At 35.9% G+C, this 23,972-nt stretch overlaps 1 protein-coding gene across 14 annotated transcripts in view; it reads left to right on the forward strand.

Moving 5' to 3' along the window:
• RAD51B (RAD51 paralog B) overlaps nt 1–23,972 on the forward strand; it is a 618,412-nt gene that overhangs the window by 44,283 nt on the left and 550,157 nt on the right. For all 14 annotated transcript variants that reach the window (XR_008699624.1, XR_008699625.1, XR_008699626.1 and 11 more), the window contains exon 7: nt 1,599–1,782. Coding sequence is in view for 11 of the 14 variants with exons in the window: in XM_055538418.1 (XP_055394393.1) it covers nt 1,599–1,782 (184 nt within the window). In the remaining 3 variants the exon portion in view is untranslated. The remainder of the gene's footprint in view (nt 1–1,598; nt 1,783–23,972) is intronic.

Consider the following 23,972-nt stretch of genomic DNA (forward strand, 5'->3'; position numbering starts at 1 on the left):
CATTTCAGTGTTCTTTATTTACCACAGCCTATTGGTTGAAGTATTTCTTTAAAAATGAAAAAAAATTAAATGAATAAAATGTTTTAGATTTGACTAATTAAGTGGTGTATTAATTATCTACTGTTCTGTTAACAAATTACCCCAAAATTTAGCAGCTTAAAATAATCTATTTATCTCACCTCGTTTTTGAGGGTTAGTTATCTGGGAATAGCTTAATTGGGTATTTCTGGGTCAAAGTTGCTCAAGAACTTGCAGTTAAGCTGTTGGGCAGGGCTGTAGTCATCTCAAGGGTCACTTGAGGCTGGGAGATCTTGGAGAATTCCAGGATCACTCATGTAGTTGTTGGGAGACTTCCATTTCTTCCTGGATTCTAGCCAGAGGTCTCCATTTCTCACCATGTGAGCCTCTCCATAGGGCTTCTTACAATATGTTGTTTATGCAAAAAAGTGCACAACTTAAAAGTTGAGAATTATGTTTTATTCAGTGGTCATACTGAGGACTTCAGCTTGGGGGGCAGCCTCTCTGATATCTCTGAGGGACTACTCTAAGGATGTAAGGGAGGAACCAGGATATAGGAGTTTCTGCAACAAAAAACCAGGTAGTCAGAATATCAAAAGATGCCTGTTAATTAAAGAAAAACCAGACATCTTAAAAAAAAAAAATATATATATATATATATTTATTTGGCTGTAGCAGGTCTTAGTTGCTAGTTTCAACACATGGAATCTTCCTTGCAACATGCAGGTTCACAAGGGATCTATAGTTGTGGCCTGTGGGATCTAGTTCCCTGACCAGGGATTGAACCTGGGCCCCATGCATTGGGAGTATGGAGTCTTAGCCTCTGGACCACAATGGAAGTCCCCAAATCAGACATATTGAGTTAAAGAATTTAGCACGTTTCTGTGTGTGGGAAGATGCAAGAGTCTGGGCTCATTGAAATCATTCCTTTGATATGCACCTTAACTGTCTAGAGCCAGTATCTTGCTTTTCTCCATCCTGAATTCCCTCATGGTACACAGCTTCAGTAGCTGATGGCTTGATGGCCTCAACATCATTTGTTTACTCATGTGGCAGGTGGCATTTCTGGTCCACAGTGGTATCTTGCCTTCCCCAGAGCGAGTGCTCTTGAGAGAGAGTGGACAAATGAGAAAGATCCCAAGATGGAAGCTGTAGCCTTTTACAGCCTATCTGTCAGCAATGATGCACCATCGTTTTGTCATTTGGTCCACAGACGAACCCTGGTACAGTTGGGAAGGGGACTCCATAGGGATGTGAATACCAGGAGATGGGAGTAAGTGGGGGCCATTTTGGAGACTAGCCACTGCAAGTAGTTTTGCTCTAAAACTGGAGCTTTAGCAATATCATGAAAAAACCAAGGAATAAATCTACAGGAAAATATTTTGTCCTATTTACAAAAGAATGCAATATGTATGGAAGAGCTGGAAAATAAGTTATGTTTATTGAGAATATCTGCACTAACTACTGTAACTTAGAGAAGAGTAATTTGTTGTTTTGCAGTTGGTTAACCTTTGCAGTGCTCTATTTTTAAGAATTGTACCTTAAAGTCATCCACTATCTTATATATTCTGCTTTTACAGGATTGAATCCTTGGAAGAAGAAATTATTTCAAAAGGAGTTAAACTTGTGATTATTGACTCTGTTGCTTCTGTTGTAAGAAAGGAGTTTGATACACAGCTTCAGGGCAACGTGAGAGAAAGGAACAAGTTCTTGGCAAGAGAAGCAGCCTCTTTGAAGTATTTGGCTGAGGAATTTTCAATCCCAGTAAGTTTTTCTTTTTCTTTTTTTCCTTTCTTTTATATGAAGTTCACTATCTTTTAATATCAAATAATATAATTAGAAAGAATTATAAAACAGATGACTTTTTAAGGGTAACACAGTCTGATTGCTATAGCAAATACTGCCATCTTCTAAAATTTGTTTATCTGTTGAGATTGTTTTATCTTTTTCATAATTTGAGCCTAGAGCAGATTTAAATATTATTTTCCAAAGTTCCTATAGTCGGTCCTTTTCTTCTCTCTCATTGTTTACTCTTTGTGCATGTTTTTATATTACTTTTGTTATGCTGAGGTAAGTAATAATTAAAACTCCATGAAATCACCCATATCTATATACCTTTTTTTAAATGACAGTATTCATCAGTTTTATAAATTTTTAAGGTTTAAATATTGTTATTGTGTTCAGTGCTGTTTTGTATGCTGTAGAAATTGGTTTGCTTCAAAAGCCAGAGATTGATTCTTAGGGTATGAACATTGGGAGCGATAGTAATGAAAGTGTAAGTAAGGAAAACTTGAAAACTTACTTTTGGCATGACTTTCAGTAGTGGACCAGGAAATCTGAAGATGAGATGTATTGTAAATTTGTGGTGGGTAAGCTACAAGAGCAATAAGTTATATTCCCATCAGTAGTGTGTGGGAGAGTACAACTTATTCTGAAGTCTCGCCAGCATTTACTACTCTCAGGCTTTTAAATTTTAGCCATGTGTTATCTCAACAGAAGATAGGAAAATTCCTTAAACTGAGATAAAATTTAGTAATGATTTTATAATTTTTAGATTTGTTTGGAAAATTAAAACCTTGGATCTTGGTAACATAGGAATATGTACTATTAGTGGAAACTATCACATAGCCTTTGAGATTTATAAACTAAAACAAGGAGTTGAGGGAGAAAATGTGGCATCCAGAAAGTTCTGCATGTTTTAATGGCTTTTAAATTCATATTTTGGATTATATGGTATAATTCCTGGTGAAGCAAGTGCTGTAAAAGTTATCTTGGATGATGTTTATCTTTTAAATTTTGTTACAGTTACATAAAGGGACAAATTCAAACTGTATATTTCCTGGTCAGACTAGGGAATTAAAAAATATTTTATAGAGTGGATTAAGTGGAAAAGTTAAGTATATATGTTTATTTCATTAATTCATACTGTTGCCTGATTTAATCTTACGTAAAATATGAAAATTCACTTTTTAAAAGTTGTATTATTTTTCTATTGTAATTATAGACTAATACATTTCAGTTTTTTCTCAGGTTGTTATTTTTCTGAGTGAGAAAGGGCCTCTGCTTTTGTTTGTTTTTATAGAGCCTTCTGAAAGAATGGGTGCTTAGCATCTCCATATTCCTCTGTCTTTGCCTTTGTTTTTCTGTTTAGAGGTAATACAACAAGGAGTTGAGGGAGAAAATGTGGCATCCAGAAAGTTCTGCATGTTTTAATGGCTTTTAAATTCATATTTTGGATTATATGGTATAATTCCTGGTGAAGCAAGTGCTGTAAAAGTTATCTTGGATGATGTTTATCTTTTAAATTTTGTTACAGTTACATAAAGGGACAAATTCAAACTGTATATTTCCTGGTCAGACTAGGGTTGCAGAATACAACATATATTCATATAACACAGTATGGTATTGGTTTTTCTGACAAATCAGTATTGGTTTTAGAAAGCTTTTGAAAAATACTTCCTTTAGGAAATGTCTGACTTTTCCTAGTCTACTTAGCTTGTCTAAATGGAAAACCATAAACTTTTAAACTTTTATACTATACTTTGAATAGGTGACTTCGTGTGGAACAAAATACGTTAAAAAGTATGTTGTCTTTTGGTTCATTGTACCTTTCAAATTAGCAACCTTATGCCTCTGTATTAACTCAAGGTGAAAGTGAAAGTCACTCAGTCGTGTCCGTCTCTTTGCAACCCCATGGACTATACAGCCCATGGAATTCTCCAGGCCAGAATTCTGGAGTGGGTAGCCTTTCCCTTCTCCAGGGGATCTTTCCAGCCCAGGGATCTAACCTAGGTCTCCCACATTGCAGGCAGATTCTTTACTAGCTGAGCCACAAGGGAAGTCCAAGAATACTGGAGTGGTTAGCCTATCCCTTTTTTTTTTTCTTTCTTTTTTTTTCCTATCTCTTCTCCAGTGGATCTTCCCATCCCAGAAATCGAACTGGGGTCTCCTGTTTGTGTTTACTCAAACATGTCCACAAACATTCCTGTCCCAGTAAGTGTTTGCTGTTCCTTAGCCTGAAATATTCCTCCACTATATCCATATGATTTATTGTCTCCTGTTGTCTTGTTAGCGAGGACTTCCCTGACCATACAAGTATTAATCACACTGCTTGTGTCTCTCTCTTATTATGCTTTATGTTCCTCCATCATAGTTTTCACCCTCTAGCATTATATATTTTTTATGTTTATTGTTTGTGTGTCCCCGCCGCCCCATCGCATGGTTATAGGGACTCTGTCTTCTTTGTTCATGGCTTTATTCTCAGTACCAGGAATAGTGCCTAACACGTAGTAGGCACACTGAATGTGTGAACTTAGATATTGCATTTCTTCTTAGGCTTGATTTAATCATGTATATATTTATATTGAACTTAAATTTTATTATTTGCTTTAAATTCTATATTGACCCTATCTTTAATATTATTTACTGTTTATATAGTGATAACATATAATTTTAGATGGCAGAATCTTATCATATAGGAGCTGCACTCAGTTTACACTGGTGTCTTATAGGAAGAAAAATAGTTTTGAAGATTCTTAAGCTTGGAAAAGGCTTTAGAGATCTAGATAGTATCACAAAGCCAGGAATTTTAGAAGAGATTTTATGTCAGTTTAGTAAAACTGTGAAAAGTGAATGTCTGATGATCTCTGAAGACTGGGCAAAAAGCCAGGCCCTCCAACCTGTTGTTTGGCTGTGGATCTGAGGTGGTGGATAGGGCCAGGAAACCTGGCATATTGATACACTTTAGGTATGTTTTCATTCAGATGAGAATAAAGAGTCAAACCAACTTGGGTGGTGGGTTGATTGCTTCATTGAATTTAAATATTTCTCTATAGTGAAACTTCAGTGCTTTAAAAATGTGGGAAAAAAGCTTAAAATATAATTTGTATTTCATTTTGATCATCACACTGTGTATGTTTGTGTGTGGTATGTACAGTTGTCCCTCAGTGTCTGTAGGAACTTGCTTCCAGAACACCCACAGATACCAAAGTCTGCAGATGTTCAAGTCCCTTGTGTAAAATGGTGGGCCTCCTTATCTGTGGGTGTTATGTTCAGGGCTTTGCATCAGAAATTCTTTAAGTGAGAATTTTTGATCCATGGTTGGTTGACTCCTCAGTTTTGGAACCCATGAATATGGAAAATGATCATATGTATGTTTGTATGCAAGCATGTCTATGTGCATGGAGATTTCAACTTCCTTTCTCAGTAACTAACGGAATAAATAGAAAGTCAGAAGAATAACATCAATCAGCTTGATCGAATTGATATTAAATTAGATTATAAAACTTCCCACTTAAATGCCTGTAGAATACATACTCCTTTCAGGTGCACATGAGATATTCACCAAGATAGACTATATTTGGTGTTGTAAAATAAATCTCAACATATTTAAAAGATTGAAATAGTACAAAGTATGTTTTTAGACCACAAGAAAATTGAACTAGAAACAGAAACATGTCTGGAAAATTCATAGGTATTTGCAAATTAAGTAAAAACACTTCTAAGTAACTCATGAGTCACAGAGTAAATCTTCTAAGAACTTAGAAAATATTTTGAAATAAGTAAAAATGAAAATACAGTGTATCAAAATCTGTGGGTTGCAGCTAAGTCAGTGCTTGGAGGGAATTTTTTTTTTCTGCTATAAGCACTTGATTAAAGAAAGAAAGACTTATTTAATATTTAATATTAATTTTAATATTTAATATTAAACTAATATTTATTACTTAATTTTAATATTTATTATTTGATTTTTATTTAATATTTATTTAAAGCAATCAGTGATCTAAGCTAGTGAACAGTAGAAAAAAATTAAATCCAAAATAAGCAGAAGGAAGGAAATAAGATAAAAGCATAAATTCATGAAATTAAAAATAGGAAAAAATAGAGAAAAAAATCAGTGAAATAAAAAGCTGGTTCTTTGAAAAGTTTAGTAGAGTTGATAAGACTCTCCAGACTGATCAAGAGAAAAAAGAGAGAAAAAGCAAATTAACAGTATCAGGAATGAAAGAGGTTATATATCACTGGAGGTCCTCAGATATTAAATGAACAATAAGGGATTGTTATGATCAACTTCATTTCACTAAATTTAGTGATGAAATGGATAAATTCTTTGAAAGCTATAAACTACCAAAGCTTTCTGAGGAAGAGCCATATAACCTGGATAGTTTCATATCCATTAAAGCAATGGAGCTTAAGGGACTTCCCTGGTGGCTCAGTGGTAAAGAACCCACCTGCCAATGTGGGAGACTTGGGTTTGACCCCTGATCTGGGAAGATCCCACATGCTGCTACAAAGCAACTAAGCCAACTGTTGAACCTGTGGTCTGAAGAGCCTGAGAGTCACAGCTGCTGAACCCATGTGCTGCAGCTACTGACGCCCATGCAGCCTACACCCAGCTCCACAGCAAGGGAAGCCGCCACAGTGAGAAGCACACACGCCATAACGAGAGAGCAGCCCCTGCTTGCTGCAATTAGAGAAAAGCCCGTGCAGCAACAGAAATCCAGCACAGCCAAAAATAAGGAAGTAAACAAAATTATTAAAAAGAACAGAAATTGAATTTGTAGTTAAAAATCCCATGAAGAGACAGCTACATGTAAAAGGAGGAAATTAGAACACTTCCTAACACCACACACAAAGATAAACTCAAAATGGGTTAAAGACTTAAATGTAAGACCATAAACTATAAAACTCTTAGAGGAAAACATAGGCAGGACACTCAACGACATAAATGAAAGCAAGATCCTCTATGACCCACCACGTAGAGTAATAGAAATAAAACCAAAAATATACAAGTGGGACCTAATTAAACTTAAAAACTTTTGCACAGCAAAGGAAACTATAAACAAAGTGAAAAGACAACCCTCAGAATGGGAGAAAATAGTAGCAAATGAAACAACTAACTAAAGGATTAATTCAAAAAATATACAGGCAGCTTGTACAACTCAATACCAGAAAAACAAACAACCTAATCAAAAAGTGGGAAAAAGACCTGAATAGACATTTCTCCAAAGAAGACATACAGATGGCTAGCAAACACATGAAAAGATGCTCGACATTGCTAATTAGAGAAATGCAAATCAAAACTACAATGAGATATCACCTCACACGGGTCAGAATGGCCATCATCAAAAAGTCTACAAACAATAAATGCTGGAGAGGGTGTGGAGAAAAGAGAAACCTCTTGCAGTGTTGGTGGAATGTAAATTGATACAGCCACTATGGAAGATGGTAGGGAGATTCCTTAAAAAACTAGGAATAAAACCACCACATGACCCAACAATCCCACTCCTAGGCATATACTCTGAGGAAAGCAAAATTGAAAAAGACACATGTACCCCAATGTTCACTGTAGCACTATTTACTGTAGCTAGAACATGGAAGCAACGTAGATGTCCACTGACAGATGAATGGATAAAGAAGTTGTGGTACATATACACAATGAAATATTACTCAGCCATAAAAGGAACATATGAGTCAGTTCTAATGAAGTGGATGAACCTAGAGCCTATTATACAGAGTGAAATAAGTCAGAAAGAGAAAGATAAATATTGTATACTAATGCATATATATGGAATTTAGAAAGATGATACCAAGAATTTATCTGCAGGGCAGCAGTGGAGAAACAGACACAGAGAACAGACTTATGGACATGGGGAGAGGAGAGGAGAGGGTGTGATGTACGGAGAGAGTAACATGTAAACTTACATTACCATATGTAAAATAGAGAGCCAATGGGAATTTGCTGTATGTCTTTGGGAACCCAAACAGGGGCTCTGTATCAACCTAGAGGGGTGGGATGGGGAGGGAGATGGGAAGGAGATTCAAGAGGGAGGGGACATATGTATACCTATGGCTGATTCATGTTGAGGTTTGACAGAAAACAACAAAATTCTGTAAAGCAATTATCCTTGAATTAAAAATTATATAAATTAATAAACAAAATCCCATGGAGAAAATTCTAGGTAAAATTCACTGGTAAAACCTATCAAACATTTAAGGGTGAAATAATATCAGTTTTACACAAACAACTACAGACTGATGTTTCTCATGAACATAAATATACAAATCCTTAAAAATATTAACAGAGTAAATTCAGCAATAAATAAAAAGAGTGAATACATCATGACCGAGCAGAGCTTATTTCAGGATTGCTAGGCTGATTTTGAATGCAACATTAAGATGTAAAATTTACCACAGCAACAGATAAATAAAAAAGATCATTTCAGTAGATGTAGAAAGAAAAAATCATTGACAAAATCTATTAACTATTTATGATGAAAACTCTGAGGAAACCCAGAGTAGAAGGGAACTTTCTAAACCTGATAAAGGATTTAATACTTAATAGTGCAAGGCAATGGCAACCCACTCCAGTACTCTTGCCTGGAAAATCCCATGGATGGAGGAGCCTGGTAGGCTGCAATCCATGGGGTCGCTAAGAGTCGGGCACGACTGAGCGACTTCACTTTCACTTTTCACTTTCATGCATTGGAGAAGGAAATGGCAACCCACTCCAGTGTTCTTGCCTGGAGAATCCCAGGGACGGGGGAGCCTGGTGGGCTGCTGTCTATGGGGTCGCACAGAGTCGGACACGACTGAAGTGACTTAGCAGCAGCAGCAGCAGTGAAATACTGACTTCTTTATTCCTAAGATTGGGAATAAGGCAAAGATGGTCTATTCTTGTAATTTCTAATTAGCAGTGTATTGTTGAATCTAGCCAGTGTGATATGGCAAGAAAAAGAATACAAGTGTATTCAGATTAGAAGAAATAAGACTATCTTTACTCATAGACAATATGATGTATTTGGTAGAAAACCCCAAAGATTTTACCCAAAAAAGCTACTAGATTTAATGAGTGATTTTAGTAAGATTACAGAGTATGGAAATCAATATATAGGCATTAATTGTTTTTCTGTAAGCTAGTGATGGACAATTGGAAATCAAAACTTACAACCTATACCATTAATAAGAGAACCTTAAACCATGAAATATTTGGTGATAAATGTAGCAAAATATATGTAAGATTTATATGCTGAAAGCTATAAAACATTGATGAGAGAAATCAAAGTAGACCTAAATAAATGAAAATATACCATGCTCATATACTCAAGACTCAGAAGTGCCACAGTGTTAATTGTGTATGCTTGTATCTTTGTCAGTATTTGGTAATGTCAGGATTTTTGTTTTTGTTTTTTGAAGTATTTTAACAGGTATATAGTAGTACTGCATTGTGATTTTAATTTGCATTTCTTAATGACTAATGATTTTGAGCATATTTTCTCATGCTTATTTGTCATCTGTATATCTTCCTTACTGAAGTGCTTCCTTACTGAAGTGTCTCCAAATTGCTCTGTATATTCCATACACAATCCTGTAGATCCCAGTAGGCTTTTGGGTAGAAGTCAATAATCTGACTGTGAAATCTATGTAGGAAAGCAAAAGATTAAGAATAGCTAGAGCAATTTATGAAAAAGAAAGTGTAGTTAGAAGACTTGCACTCCCTGATTTTAAGAGCTACTAGAAAGCCATAATAATTAAGACAACATTGTACTGACACCAGATCAATGGAACAGAGTAGAGAGTGAAGAAATAAATCCACAGTTTGCAGTTAATTTTGAACAAAGATGCTAAGAGAAGTCAATGGAAAAGGAATAGTTTTGTCAACAAATGATGCTAGAACCAGTGGATATCCGATGTAAAAAACAACAAATAAACTAATTCCTTTCACTATTATAGAAACTCAACTCAAAATGAATCATACACCATAACATAACACCTAAAACTATAAAACTTCTAAGGAAAAAAAAAAAACATGGGAGAAAATCTTTGTGGCCTGGGGCCAGGCAAAGATTTCTTAAATGACATAAAAAAACATAAAATATAAAATATTAACATTTCTATTGTTTGAAGACACTTAAGAAAATGAAAAAATAAGCCACAGACTGAGATAATACTTGTGCAACTCATATGTTAAACGACTTGGTAACTAGAAATATAAGGAACTATGAAAACTCTAACAATCTAATTTTTAAAATGGACAAAAAAAATGGGCAAAATATTTGAATAAGCACTTCAGTAAGGAAGATATACAGATGACAAATAAGCATGAGAAAATATGCTCAAAATCATTAGTCATTAAGAAATGCAAATTAAAATCACAATGCAGTACTACTATATACCTGTGAAAGTACTTCAAAAAACAAAACCAAAAATCCTGACATTACCAAATACTGATAAAGATACGCGCATACAGAGCACCTTAAATTCTCCTACGTACTGATGGAAATGCTATTAATGGTATCGCCACCATGGAAAACAGTTTCTTACAAACATCTACTTTAACCATATGACCCAGCAGTCTTTCTCCTAGGTATTCTTTTTACCCAAATATATCAGTGCAAAAACCTGAAAATATTTTTAGTGGTTTAATTCATAATCCCCAAACACCAGAAACAGCCCAGACAGGTCTGGGTTATAGTAGTAACTAGTTGTTCTTTTAAATTCAATTTATTTATCACAGAGCTTCAAATACAGCTTAACAAGTTAAAAAAAAAAAAAAAAAGCTGTAAGGGGCCCTTATGTCTAATATTTAACATCTTCATTTTATAAATCAGAGAATCTTATCATCTTATCTCTCTTCTAGAAACAGTAATGCTTTGTTTCCCACTTGTTTGCTTCAGGACTTTCAATTGCCAGCGAGCGCATTCTCATTTTGCCCTATTAGCTCACTGTCCAAAGGTCAGCAAATCTTTTCTGTAAAGAGCCAGATAGTAATATTTTAGGTTTTATGGGCCCTACAGTCTCTGTGCAACTACTCAATCAGCCATAGTAGCATAAAGGAGCCTTAAACAATTTGTAAATAAATGGGTAAGGTTGCAGTTCAATACGATTCGTTTACAAAACCAGATGGAGGGTCACAGGCCTTGGTTTGCCATCCCCCGATCTGCCCCTTTCCCTTTGCTCCTTAGCCTCAGGACCCAAGGCTGGTGCTACCAGTAGGATGAGGATTTTAGAGGAAGGGTCAGAGAGCAGTCTCCTCATAAAGCAGTGTTTTCTCCAACTAGTGTAAGGCACTGTTGCTAAGTCACTTCAGTTGTGTCCAACTTTGTGCGACCCCATAGACGGCAGCCCACCAGGCTTCCCTGTCCCTGGGATTCTCCAGGCAAGAACACTGGAGTGGGTTGCCATTTCCTTCTCCAATGCATGAAAGTGAAAAGTGAAAGTGAAGTCGCTCAGTCGTGTCCGACTCTGTGTGACCCCATGGACTGCCGCCTACCAGGCTCCTCCATCCATGGGATTTTCCAGGCAAGAGTACTGGAGTGGGGTGCCATTGCCTTCTCTGGTGTAAGGCATAATGCAAGTAATACTTTCATTAACCTCCATTTCTGACTTCAGGATTATTATAATATCATAGAAGTATATAGAATTATGTGCTAAGTCACTTCAGTCATGTCTGCCTCTTTGTGACCTTATGGACTATATAGCCTGCTAGGCTCTTCTTTCCATGGCATTTTCCAGGCAAGAATACTGCAGTGGGTTGCCATTTCCTCCTCCAGGGGATCTTTCCAACACAGGGATTGATCCCGAGTCTCTTATGTCTCCTGCATTGGCAGGCAGGTTCTTTACCAAAAAGTAGTTAATAACTCTTCGTTTTAAACCATACTTACGAAACCATAAAAGTGGGTTGTATTTATAAATAACACAATACTATTCAAATTAATTATTCTAATATTATAGATGATAATTTTTTAAATTAAACTATTACTTGCAATATAAATATACTAACTTATGGTGTAGCTTCTTTTGAATTATGTGTGTGTGTGTGTGTGTATTTACTGTAGTTCATGTGATGCCTCAACTTTGAACTACTGTAAAATCTTTTTCTCTTTGGGAACGATGACATCATTTGGCCTTCACCTGGGCATGAATGCCTTTACATTTGAATTCTGCCATTACTTTTTATCATTCAGTTCAGTTCAGTTCAGTCCAGTTGCTCAGTCATGTCTGACTCTTTGTGACCCCGTGAACCGCACACGCCAGGCCTCCCTGTCCATCACCAACTCCCGGAGTCCACCCAAACCCGTGTCCATCGAGACGGTGACGCCGTCCAACCATTTCATCCTCTGTCATCCCCTTCTCCTCCTGCCCTCACTCTTTCCCAGCATCAGGGTCTTTTCAAATGAGTCAACTCTTCGCATCAGGTGGCCAAAGTATTGGAGTTTCAGCTTCAACATCAGTCCTTCCAATGAACACCCAGGACTGACCTCCTCTAGGATGAACTGGTTGGATCTCCTTGCAGTCCAAGGGACTCTCAAGAGTCTTCTCCAACACCACAGTTCAAAAGCATCAATTCTTCAGTGCTCAGCTTTCTTTATAGTCCAACTCTCACCATACTTGACTACTGGAAAAACCATAGCCTTGACTAGATGGACCTTTGTTGACAAAGTAATGTCTCTGCTTTTTAATATGCTGTTTATTAGATTCTGACAGTGAAAGCTGTGCCACTTGGCATCACTTGACTGAAAATACACATTAACATCTGGTATCAATTTTCAATTATAAAATGCCTCTACTAATACATATTTTGAGGCCATCATTGAAATGGAAACATAAAATTTAAAAATTCTCAGAAACAATTTATAAATCTTTGAATATGTTCACTGACTATAGTTTGAGAAATATTTGTACAAGTTTTGCAGAATTTTTTTTTCTGAATTTTATGGCGGAAGTTTAAAAGATACTTTGCTCTTGGGATGTAAGATGCAAAACCTTTGTCTTTTTAATTGAAGTATAGTCAATTTACAATGTTTTGTTAGTTTCAAGTGTACTGCAAAGTGATTCAGATTATTTTCTATTATAGAAAACCTTTGTCTTTTTAAAGTGTGTCTATGCCAGTATTGGAAGAAACAGTAAGCTCTATAATTGTTTATAGATAATTGATGAAAATAACATAAAAGAATTTAAATATTACCTCTATAAAATAAATGTAGATTATGGTTGCTTGTTATCATTGACTTCTAATTACTATACAAAATAGTTTAGATACATTGTTAATTATGTATTAGATTAAAATAATGAGGGTTTTTTGTTTTTTGCCAGAAAAGACCTTAAAAATCATTTTCATTTTATAGATGACACTGATTCTGAGAGGTGACTTGACTTATTCTATTTTTAGCATAAGAGAGGACAGATGAGTGGGTACAATGCAAGGTCTTTGGGGTGCCAGTTCTTAAATTTTTTTCTTACAGTAGGAGTCTCTTTTTTTCTGAGATCTACAGAATGATGGTGGTGCTTCTTTGAAAATGCTCCAAAAGTGTCTTAAACAGGCCCTTACAAATGCAAAAAATGCACAAAATGCCGATAGCAATTTTTGATGTTTCAGAGAATTCAAGTTAATTTTAGTGTTGATCTATGAGTAGCATTGAAGTTTCTTGTCTCTTCCCCTCTCTTTTCTTTTACCTTCCTTGCTTGATATTGTGCAAATGTTTTCTAGTGTAAGAGAACTAGTACTAGTTATCAGAATTTAGAGAAGTGGTATTTCAAGAAAAATTAGAATGTACTATTTAAAGGTTCTAAGAAGGAAAAGTCTTTTTTTCATTAAAAGTTGTTAAAATCCAAATTATTTTACCAAAATGTGGTTTTGACAGGTTTTTCTGTTGTTGCCATCTGTATATTCTTGATTATGTGTTTTTTGAGAAAATGCATTGCTCTAATGTGTTGCATAACATGATTTCTTTTGAAATATTAATGCTTATAAAATATTTAAAGCTGTTTAGAAAAATGAATTAAAATGTGTATTCCCTATTTTCATGTTTTAAGGACATAAGAGTTTAAAATAATTAACAAATTGAAATTGTGTTTAGTGAGGCAAATATTATAAGGTTAAACTTTTCATTATTATTTGACAAAAGCATAAAAACATTTTTCTCAGTTTCATAGTAAATTCACATGGGCCAGAATTTCTTCTTCTTTATTTTTAGCTGTTCGTCATACAAGATAGATTTAATCTTATAGGATTATATCTTATTTTAGATATTAATAAATATTGAAAATTAAAAAAATAGGAAGCTAGGTCAATGCATTTAAAATAATTAAGGTTTTGTTAATTGCAAAACTATAATACAATGTTTATGACGTGAAATAGAGGGAAAAGGTACATATGAACCCAGTTTTGACATTTTTATCATAAATGTAAAAATTCAGGACTTGCATTTTCATAAAGCATTTCGTAATGAAGTTTCTCTAATTGCGAAGTTGAAATCCTGGACTCTAGATACATGTAAGTAAGCCATCAAAACTCTATAGTTATATTTTATTCTTGTATAATGTTATTATATGATTTTTCAGAAATGATACAATTTTTGGTTTGATTACTTTCATCTTAATTACTGAAAGCAAACACTATGGGAATTCTATGAGATAAGAAAAGTCTTTTACATTTTTCTTTCTTTTTTCATAAGTACCTTGTGTTTGCTAACTCACATTTGAAGTCAGAGTATCCTTAACGGTACCCTATATTCATTTTGGTGGCTGAAACTAACAGTCCGGACTAAGTCTTTATTTTATTTCATTAGTAGCTGATAATAATTCTGGAAAAATTATATTCTTCCTTTGTGTGGTTCTTTATAATTTATAAAACTTTGTTTTTATTGTTGACTAGAGCAAAAAGCTAGGAACAACTTAAGGTGAATGAGTGTGGGGTGATTGGCTAAATTAGTGGTAGAATACCCATACAATGGAATACTGTGCTGTTGTTAAAATGAAGGAGATAACCCAAAAATGTATTCATAAGTTGTATAGGGAAAGGTTAACTCAGCTGCGGTGGGTTGCTGAGACCTAGCATGCCCCCAAGAAAGTCTGGTTTTTAGGACTACCAGCTCCTGGGAAATGAACTCAGAGCCTTTGGAACATTCTTAAGAGTGTTTTTGTGTGCCGGATGCCTTGGACCACATAATACCAGTTGAATCAGATGGTTTATGCAAACAGTGTGATTTATGGTGAACACTTAACGTTGCTCTGGTGTTTAGTTGCTAAGTCATATCTGATTCTTGTGACCCTATGGACTCTAGCCCACCAGGCTCCTCTGTCCATATGGTTTTCCAGGCAAGAATACTGGATTGAGTTGCCATTTCCTTCTCCAGGGGATCTTCCTGGTCCAAGATTTGAACCCAGATCTCCTGCATTGCAGGCTGATTCCTTACTGACTGAGCTACCAGGGGACTGGAATCTCAGTAGCTCACGTCAGTCATGCAGGCTCTGCATGTTGTGTGACTGACCCCTAATAAAAACTCTGAACACTAGAGCTTGGGCAAGCTCTCTTGGTTGACTTTACTTTTCACATGTGTTGTCACATATAAATTCTGGGAGAATTAAACACGTCCCTGCAACTCCACTGTGGGATGACACCTGGAAGCTTGTACCTGGTTTCTCCTGGACTTTGTTCATGCTCCTTTTTTTTTTTTTTTGCTTATATCAGACTGTATCTTTTTGCTGTACTAAACCATAACTGAATGTAAAAGCTTTTCTGAGTCCTAGGAGTCCTTTCAGTGAATCATTGAGCCAGAAAGTGGTCTTAGAGACCCCTGACACAGAGGGACATTAGTAGATAGGTACAAGAATGTTTAGGACTTTTATGGCAACTTAATTTAATTGTTCAAAACTAACAAAATTTAGTTATTAGTATTTCATCAGCCTTAATTTATTGGTTTTGATCAATGTATAAGATTATTTATAAAAGATGTCAACATTAGGAGAAGCTGGGTGAAGAGCATGTAAGAACTCTCTGTATTTCTTTTTGCAACTATTTATTGGATGAATCTAAAATTATTTTTAAATAAAAAATTAAAAAGAACAGAGTGGGTTGGGTGCTTTTATATGTGTAAATTGGCTCTGGAAACTCATTAAGAAACTCTGTTGGTTGAATCTGGAGAAGGAAAGTGGGTGTTGAAAGAGGGCTTATGTTTTAATCACTGAATGTCTTCCATTTAGTCATCTGGTCCTGTAGGTGTTACCTAATACCACTTCAGTTTAGATGCTACTCTTCATCTTTCAGCTAATCTGGCTCCATTTCCAGTATATACTAAGTACCATCATCAGATTAATTCCCAGCATCTTCAATGCTATCTACCCTGGTTCCTGGTGGTTAACAGTACTGGCTTTGGAGTTAGGTGTTGATTTGAATCATAGCTTCACTGTTTGCTGGTTTTATGACCTTGAGTAAGTTCCTAGTGCCAACTCTTAGTTTCCCATTTGAAAAAATGGGAATAATAATATCTGACTTTTGGGGGTGTGGGGGTTAAATAAGATAATGTCTGTACTGTTCTTTGTGCAGTGTTTGATACATTCAATAAGAGGTAGCCATTAATTATTAATTTTAGTAGTTATGTCATTCCACATGCTTGGTATGTTTTATCTCTTGCCTCCTATTTTTTTTTTCCTTAGAAGTCTGCAAGCTCTTCAGAAGGAAAAATGTCTTACTGCTGTATCCCCTTCCAGATATTTTGCTGTTACCATCTGACTCTCCTATACCTGGTTTACTCACTTATTCTTTGGATCTCAGACACTCTTCTTCTTTTCCTAATTCGATCCTCAGCAGTGTGTACAAAACTCTGTGCTAGGCGCTACGAGATCATAATGATGAATAAAACATAGTCTTTGCCCTTAAGACTTATGTAAATAAGTTATTTGTAGAAGACAAATGGCTCTCTATGGTATAATGGAGAATGAAATAAGTACCTTGTCTACTATTCTTTTTCTAACAGATAAGTAAATGCCTTGGTATACTCTCTTCTCTGTCCTTTACTTGGAACTACAGATTACACACAGAGAAATAAAGAGAGGTGGCATAGATCTTCATTTTTGTTGTTCAGTTGCTCAGTCATGTCCAACTCTTTGCCACCCCATGGACTGCAACGTGCCAGGCTTCCCTGTCCTTCACCATCTCCTGGAGCTTACTCAAACTCATGTCCATTGAGTCTGTGATGCCATCCAAACATCTTGTCTTCTGTCCTCTTCTCCTCCTGCCTTCAATCTTTCCCAGCATCAGGGTCTTTTCTAATGAGTCAGCACTTCGCATTGGGTGGCCAGAGTATTGAAGCTTCATCTTCAGCATCAGTCCTTCTAATGAATATTCAGGACTGATTTCCTTTAGGATTGACTGGTTGGATCTCCTTGCAGTCCAAGGGACTCTCAAGAGTCTTCTCCAACACCACAGTCAAAAGCATGAGTTTTTCTGCTCTCCGCTTTATGGCCCAACTCTCACATCCATACATGACTACTAGAAAAATGATAGCTTTGAGTAGATGGACCTTTGTAGGCAAAGTAATGTCTCAGCTTTTTAATATGCTGTCTAGGTTAGTCATAGCTTTTCTTTCAAGGAGTAAGCATCTTTTAATTTCATGGCTGCAGTTACATCTGCAGTGATTTTGGAGTCCAAGAAAACAAAGTCTCTTACTATTTCCATTGTTTCCCCATGTATTTGCCATAAAGTGGTGGGACTGGATGCCATGATCTTCATTCTTTGAATGTTGAGTTTTAAGCCAGCTTTTTCACTATTCTCTTTCACTTTCATCAAGAGGCTTTCATCATAGATCTTCATAGGCTCTAGCTAAATTCTGTCTCATCTGATCTTGACCCTGATGGTCCATTCTCTTTCAAAGAGTATGCTTTTGGAGACAGATAGTGGTTAAACTGATGAAGTGTAATTCCAAAGTTGAGTTGGTAAGAAAAAGTTAGAGATGAAAGAAAGCAAGTTGTAGCTGTTAGATTTTAGTGTTACTTTACATTTATTAGGCAGCACTTTGATGTGCTTGTAGAATTTTCCTGTTGAAGATCTTAAGGTTGTAGCTAATGGCAAACCTCAATTCTCAAGTGAGAACAGGGATGCAGAGAAATGAGGTGTTTTATCTAAGACTGCTCAAGAAGTATTTGCAGAATTGAATACTATCACTTATATCTTCTCTCCTGGATTATTATTACAGTGTCTTAATTGTTCTGTTGCTTTTCTACCTAAGTACCTATTACTGCTGCATAATTTCCCAGAGTATATCTCTGATCACATCCTCTGCTCTGAAGAATTGCATGGCGCCATATTTTTTTTATGGAACAAGCCACTGGACTATCATCACTATGAGGGTAGAGAACTTCTCTGTTTTGTTCACACTTGGATCCTTTGCGTCTCGAATTGGGGTACATGACACAGAATAATTGCTTTAATTGGTATTTGTTGAATAATTCATTCTAAGTTCCTGATCTGATATTCAAAGTTTGCTTCCACGTGGTTCTAGCTTACTTCTCCTGCCTTTTCTTTTTGGTTCTGGCTGCTGGTCTGTCCCTGGTCACCCTATGTTTATTCCAGCTGTGGATGTCCTTCATCTCTCCTTTCTAAACTTTACTCTTCTTTGTTGTCTGAGCTCTCACGTTTTCTCTTTTTCCTGAGAGTTTTGTACCACTTGATTTTTAAGTACCAGTTAATTAGCCTATGTAGACACAGGCTTTAATCTCCATCAGTTCTGTCTTCTTTGTAGTATACATGGTCTTGACTTCTAAATTGGAACTTTAATCATTTATTGCTTTGCAGTATTATTTAAATTTTTGTGTGTCCATGTCTGGGCTCCTTAGTTATATTAGGAAGCTTCCTGAAAACAGAGCTATATTATAGGTATACTCCAGAGCTGCCTATATAGAATAGTATCCCTATTCATTAGTGTCCTATGTATATTTTTAGAATGATTGTATCACTTTTTCTAGTCATGCAATTTATGAAATGCATATTTAATTGTCTACTTCATGTCTTACAATACTTAAAGGGAAAACTTTCTAACATTCATTATAAAAAGTGAAAAGATACTTGGAAACTAAACTTTGATGTCTTTTGCCAACCCCTTTCCTTCTTTAAAATTGATTTGCTCATAATTTGCTAGTTCTGTACCTTTAATTTAATATGATGGAAGAACTTCTGTCAGACATCATCGATCAAGATTTTATACAAAGAGTTGTGATCATCAAAGTGGGAATTTAACATTAGTGCTCTGATACATTATTACTATAATGCCTTGTTTGGAAGCTTAACAATATCGGATAATGCTCTATTTTATGATTTTTAACTTATCAGAGGAAAGCATTGTAGATAAATTGGATCTTGAGTTTCATGGAATCAACAAACAGCTCACTGTTTAATTAAATTCAGATGAAGAATTTGAAATACAGTCTTGGCTTATGAGAGGTTGGTCAGAGCATACTGCCTTGTGTTTCTCAAAGACAAAAATGATTTCTTTTGTTCATACTGTTGTATGTTCTTTGTCTTTCTTCAGTATATCTGTTGAGTTAATTACACTTATCTTCCAAGTGCATACATATTGACATGTTGTTAGTGTTTTAGTTTTACACTTTTTAAAAAGTATATTTAAAATCTTCATATTTTAAAAAAAATTGTATTTTTTCGAGCTTAATTCTTTGACATTGTAAATTTTGACTTCTTTCTGGAAGCTTCCAGTTTTATAATTTCTGTTTTCCATCAGTTTATTAAGTCAAATAAATTTATTTCTCAGATAACTTATAATTTTAATAGAGTTTGAAGTCCTAGGCAAAGTTTTGCCTTAAAACAGAAAACAATTTTAATCATGGCAGTTAGAATTTTTTCCTTTATTGAGTACAAGAACTAAAGTAGGCGTTTAATTAACTTTCCAAGATTTAAGAAAAGTTTCCGAATACTTGAGTCTGTGTAAACATGTAACAGCTGTAGTTTAAAGGTTTTATTTCTCGTCCAATACAATTAAAATAATTTACAATAGAGACTATTTAAAGTTAGATGTTTCTTATTTGAGCAGTTTTTCCTTCCCCCTTTTTAATCTTTTGTTTATCCTTGATATTGAAAAATTTCAATTTCACATTTTCCTATTTGTTTTGATTCTCTTAATGTGGATTTGTCTCTGCTGGGAAATATCTTATTAAAAGTAAAACATTAAGGAATTCTCTGATGGTCCAGTGGTTATAACTCAGCGTTCTTACTTCTGGGGCCCTGGGTTTGATCCCTGGTGGGGGAACTATTATTAATAAGATCCCACAAGCAGCATGGCATGGCCAAAAATAAAGTAAAACATTAAATCAGTTGATGGCTCTTTAATTCTTAAGACTGTTTTGATTGTTACGGGAGAGAAAAATGTATGTGGATAGAGAACAAGGGCTCCTTACCACTATGCTATGCTACGCTAAGTTGCTTCAGTCGTGTCCGACTCTGTGCGACCCCATAGACGGCAGCCCTCCAGGCTCCGCTGTCCCTGGGATTCTCCAGGCAAGAATTACTGGTGGTTTGAAAAACCTAAGCTGCTTCTAAAATTAAATTTTGATCATAGATGTTTGGGTTTTGAAGTCCCTTTTAAGATCAAGGACCCCTTATTTAGTATTTCAGAGTTTGTGTTAATTGTTTTACTGGCAGAAGTAAGTAGTTGTTGACGTTCTAGTTTGTCATCTTGAAAGACTGTTAATTATAAATAGCTGGACCTTACTGAGCACTTAAGTTTTTGTTCCAGGTATTGTAATGAGTACATTTTAAACATTTTTCATCTAATACTTTAAATAATTTTATGAGGCAGGTTATATTATTCTTGTTTTATAGGTGAACAAATTGAGCCTTGTAAGCATTAAAGATTTTAACTTTCCCAGAATCACATGGCTCCTGAGTGAAAGGGGTAGAATTTGAACGCAGATCTGTTTCATTCCAATGCACGTATTTTTTATTCACGGTAGAGCATTGTTTCTTAAAGCACTAGTCAAAATTATTCTGCTCCCTCACTTAAAAAAAAAAAGAAGAAAGTTTTATTTATTCATTTTTGGCTGCACTGGGTCTTCATCGCTTTGCATGCGTTTTCTCTAGTTGCAGTGAGCAGGGGCTACTCTTCCTTGTGGTACTCAAGCTTCTCATTGCCGCGGTTTCTCTTGTAGAGCGCAGGCTTCAGCAATTGCAGCACATGGGCTCAGTAGTTGTGGTACACAGGCTCTAGGCACTCGGGCTTCAGTAGTTGTGGCACGTGGGCTCAGTAATTGCTGCTCATGGGCTCCAGAGCATGACCTCAGTAGTTACAGCAGCATGGGCTTAGTTGCTCTGCAGCATGTGGAATCTTCCCTGACCAGGGGTTGAACCCATCAGTGTCCCCTGCTTTGGCAGGCGGATTCTTATCCACGGCACCACCAGGGAAGTCCCCTTAAAAGCTGTTCAGTGCTCAGAATTCTTTCTTCCAAAGCTTTTTCAATGGGAGATTTCACACTTCGCTTAATGCTTTGCTTGTTGTTTGGAAGTGTAATGGTAGATGTGCTTCTATGTTAGCTGTATTGGTATTTCAAGTAAGAGAAATATTTGAACAGTTACAGCTTGGTTGCTTTTCCACCTGCATATAAATCATACTTGTATGTTAAGGGTATAATTAATCCCTTTTATCTGCTAGTGAATGTGCAGACTTGTTGGGTTTCTATATTTTCCAGCTAGAATTGGTGAATCTTAGCCTAAATCTTGTGTTAGGTATGCTATCTTAGGAAAATAATTTCTAGACACTTGTACTTTAGACTTCTCTTAGGGAACATCTGAAGTACAGACAACCCCCTAAGATTTTGCTCTGAGGTTTAATGAAGACTTAATACGTGCTGTGACTGTATGGGAGATATTTCAGTTTCATGGCATTGCCAGATGTATCTGGTAAAATTGGGTGTTCATGAATTTAATTAAAAGTTCCTAGGAACTTACAACTTAAGGTAGTTTTTATAAGCATCGGTACTCAAAGGATCTTTAGCGTATATATTTGAGGGAGGGACAGTTTTGACTTGAACTGAAATAAAGCGAAGTTTGTAGTTATGATGACCAAGGTGCAGTATTTTAAAGAAATACTGAAAATGTTATAATGTGAAGTTTTTTTTTTTAATGCTCCTGGTTTAAAGTTATTGCAGTTGGTTTCATTTCCTAGACTATATTGCAGTGAATCTCTCTTTTGTTCTTCTTTGTGATCTTGAGCATAGTTTACTGGGTTGTCCAATGACATAAGCCTTAGAAATGACACTTCTGTGTTCAACAGTATACCTCTCCTTTCACATTTCTTACCCCATCTTTGGGAATCAATCATGTTTTGAAGAGTAAACATGTTATACAAACAGGATGATGTAGTAGAAAGTACCCCAGAATTTCAAGTCTGAAGATACGAGTTTAAGTACCAAGTATATTTCAACTAACTGTGTGATTATGGTCCAATCAGTTCTCCTTCCTGAGCCTCAGTATCCTCGTCTGTAGAAAGAGCATATAAATTCCTTCTCATAAGCCTTAATGTTATTGTTACTCATAATAGTAATATTATTACTAACACAAACTATAACTGCTGCTGCTAAGTCGCTTCAGTCGTGTCCAACTCTGTGCGACCCCATAGACGGCAGCCCACCAGGGGCCCCCCGGCCCTGGGATTCTCCAGGCAAGAACACTGGAGTGGGTTGCCATTTCCTTCTCCAATGCAGGAAAGTGAAAAGTGAAAGTGAAGTCGCTCAGTCGTGTCCGACCCTCAGCAACCCCGTGGACTGCAGCCCACCAGGCTCCTCCACCCATGGGATTTTCCAGGCAAGAGAACTGGAGTGTACTAGTAGATGAATAATAGTATTCATATTATTAGTAATATTTATTGCTAATACAGATTGCTAAATTACTTTTATACAGATTTTTACAGTTAACAAACCACTTTCATACGTAGTAATTTTTTAAGAAGATCTATCTATCTATGAAAGGACTAAATTCTAAAGCACTGTGTGAGTATTAATTGATATTTTCATAACCAACTGAAGTGGCTGTTTTCAGTTTTAGTCATTTGAATGATAAACCAGAGTTTTTAAAATTCAGATAACACATTTCTGTTTAGCTAAATTAGAAGTTTTAGGATGTTTTCTAACTAGTATTAAGATTGATTTTAAGTTAAATTTCAATAACATCTGATTTCTATATTACTATTATTATTTGGATTTCCCTGGTGGCTCAGACGGTAAAGCATCTGCTATTTAAAGAAATAGAGATAGGTGATCAGTAAAATTATGAGTGGTCAGGAGTACTTGTGAGCTAGTGTCATTTCTAGAAACTACAACAAGGTTCCCGTTGCACTAACAGTAAGTTTATCATTTACTGCTAAATCACTGTGATTATTTAAAAATAAATAGCCCTTTATGTTTACAAAGTACCCTGCAGTTGTTAATTAGCCTGCATCAGTGTTTATAAAGGGCTGGACTAGTGCCTATATTGGTCAGCTTTGTGCAGGATTTCCAGACACCATTCTGATGACTCAGTCTAACTCTGGGATCAGTTGATATTTGTCTGTATACTGCAGGGCATTATCAAAGCTTATTTCATTGTTCAGTTGCACCATCATTTTCTCAGAAAAAAGCTGAAGAAAAAATTATTAAATCTTTTCTGTGCATTTGTTTGAGAACCTCACAGTTTCTGGGACCTAGAAGTTCTTACTAAGTGTAATATAAATATTTCCCTTCAGAATTTAAATAGCGAATAGTTTTAAGGTAGTTACCATTTAAGGCATTTTGTAATGAAATAATCTTTGCCTTCAAGACTCATTTTCTACTAGTGGATGTAAGACATATATGTGAGAAAAGATCAATGTGATATAAGGTAGTAGGTAATGAGTGTTAACCAAGTGGTTGTGGCAGATACTGTTAGTTGCCTATCTAGTCCTCATTTCCACCTCCCATTGTTAATAGACCCCGATTAAGGTGGCAGTGTCCTCACCTTAGCTAGTGTTAGTGTCAGTCACTCAGTCATGTCTGACTCTTTGTGACCCCATGGACTATAGCCCGCCAGCTTCCTCCGTCCATAGGATTTTCCAGGCAAGAACACTGGAGTGGGCTGCCATTTCCTTCTCCAGGACACCTTAGCTAAATTCATGGCAATCATGTTCCCTCATTTCCCAGGTTCTTTGCAGGTGAAG

This window comes from Bubalus kerabau, chromosome 10, assembly GCF_029407905.1.
Source record: "Bubalus kerabau isolate K-KA32 ecotype Philippines breed swamp buffalo chromosome 10, PCC_UOA_SB_1v2, whole genome shotgun sequence".
NCBI lineage: Eukaryota > Metazoa > Chordata > Mammalia > Artiodactyla > Bovidae > Bubalus > Bubalus kerabau.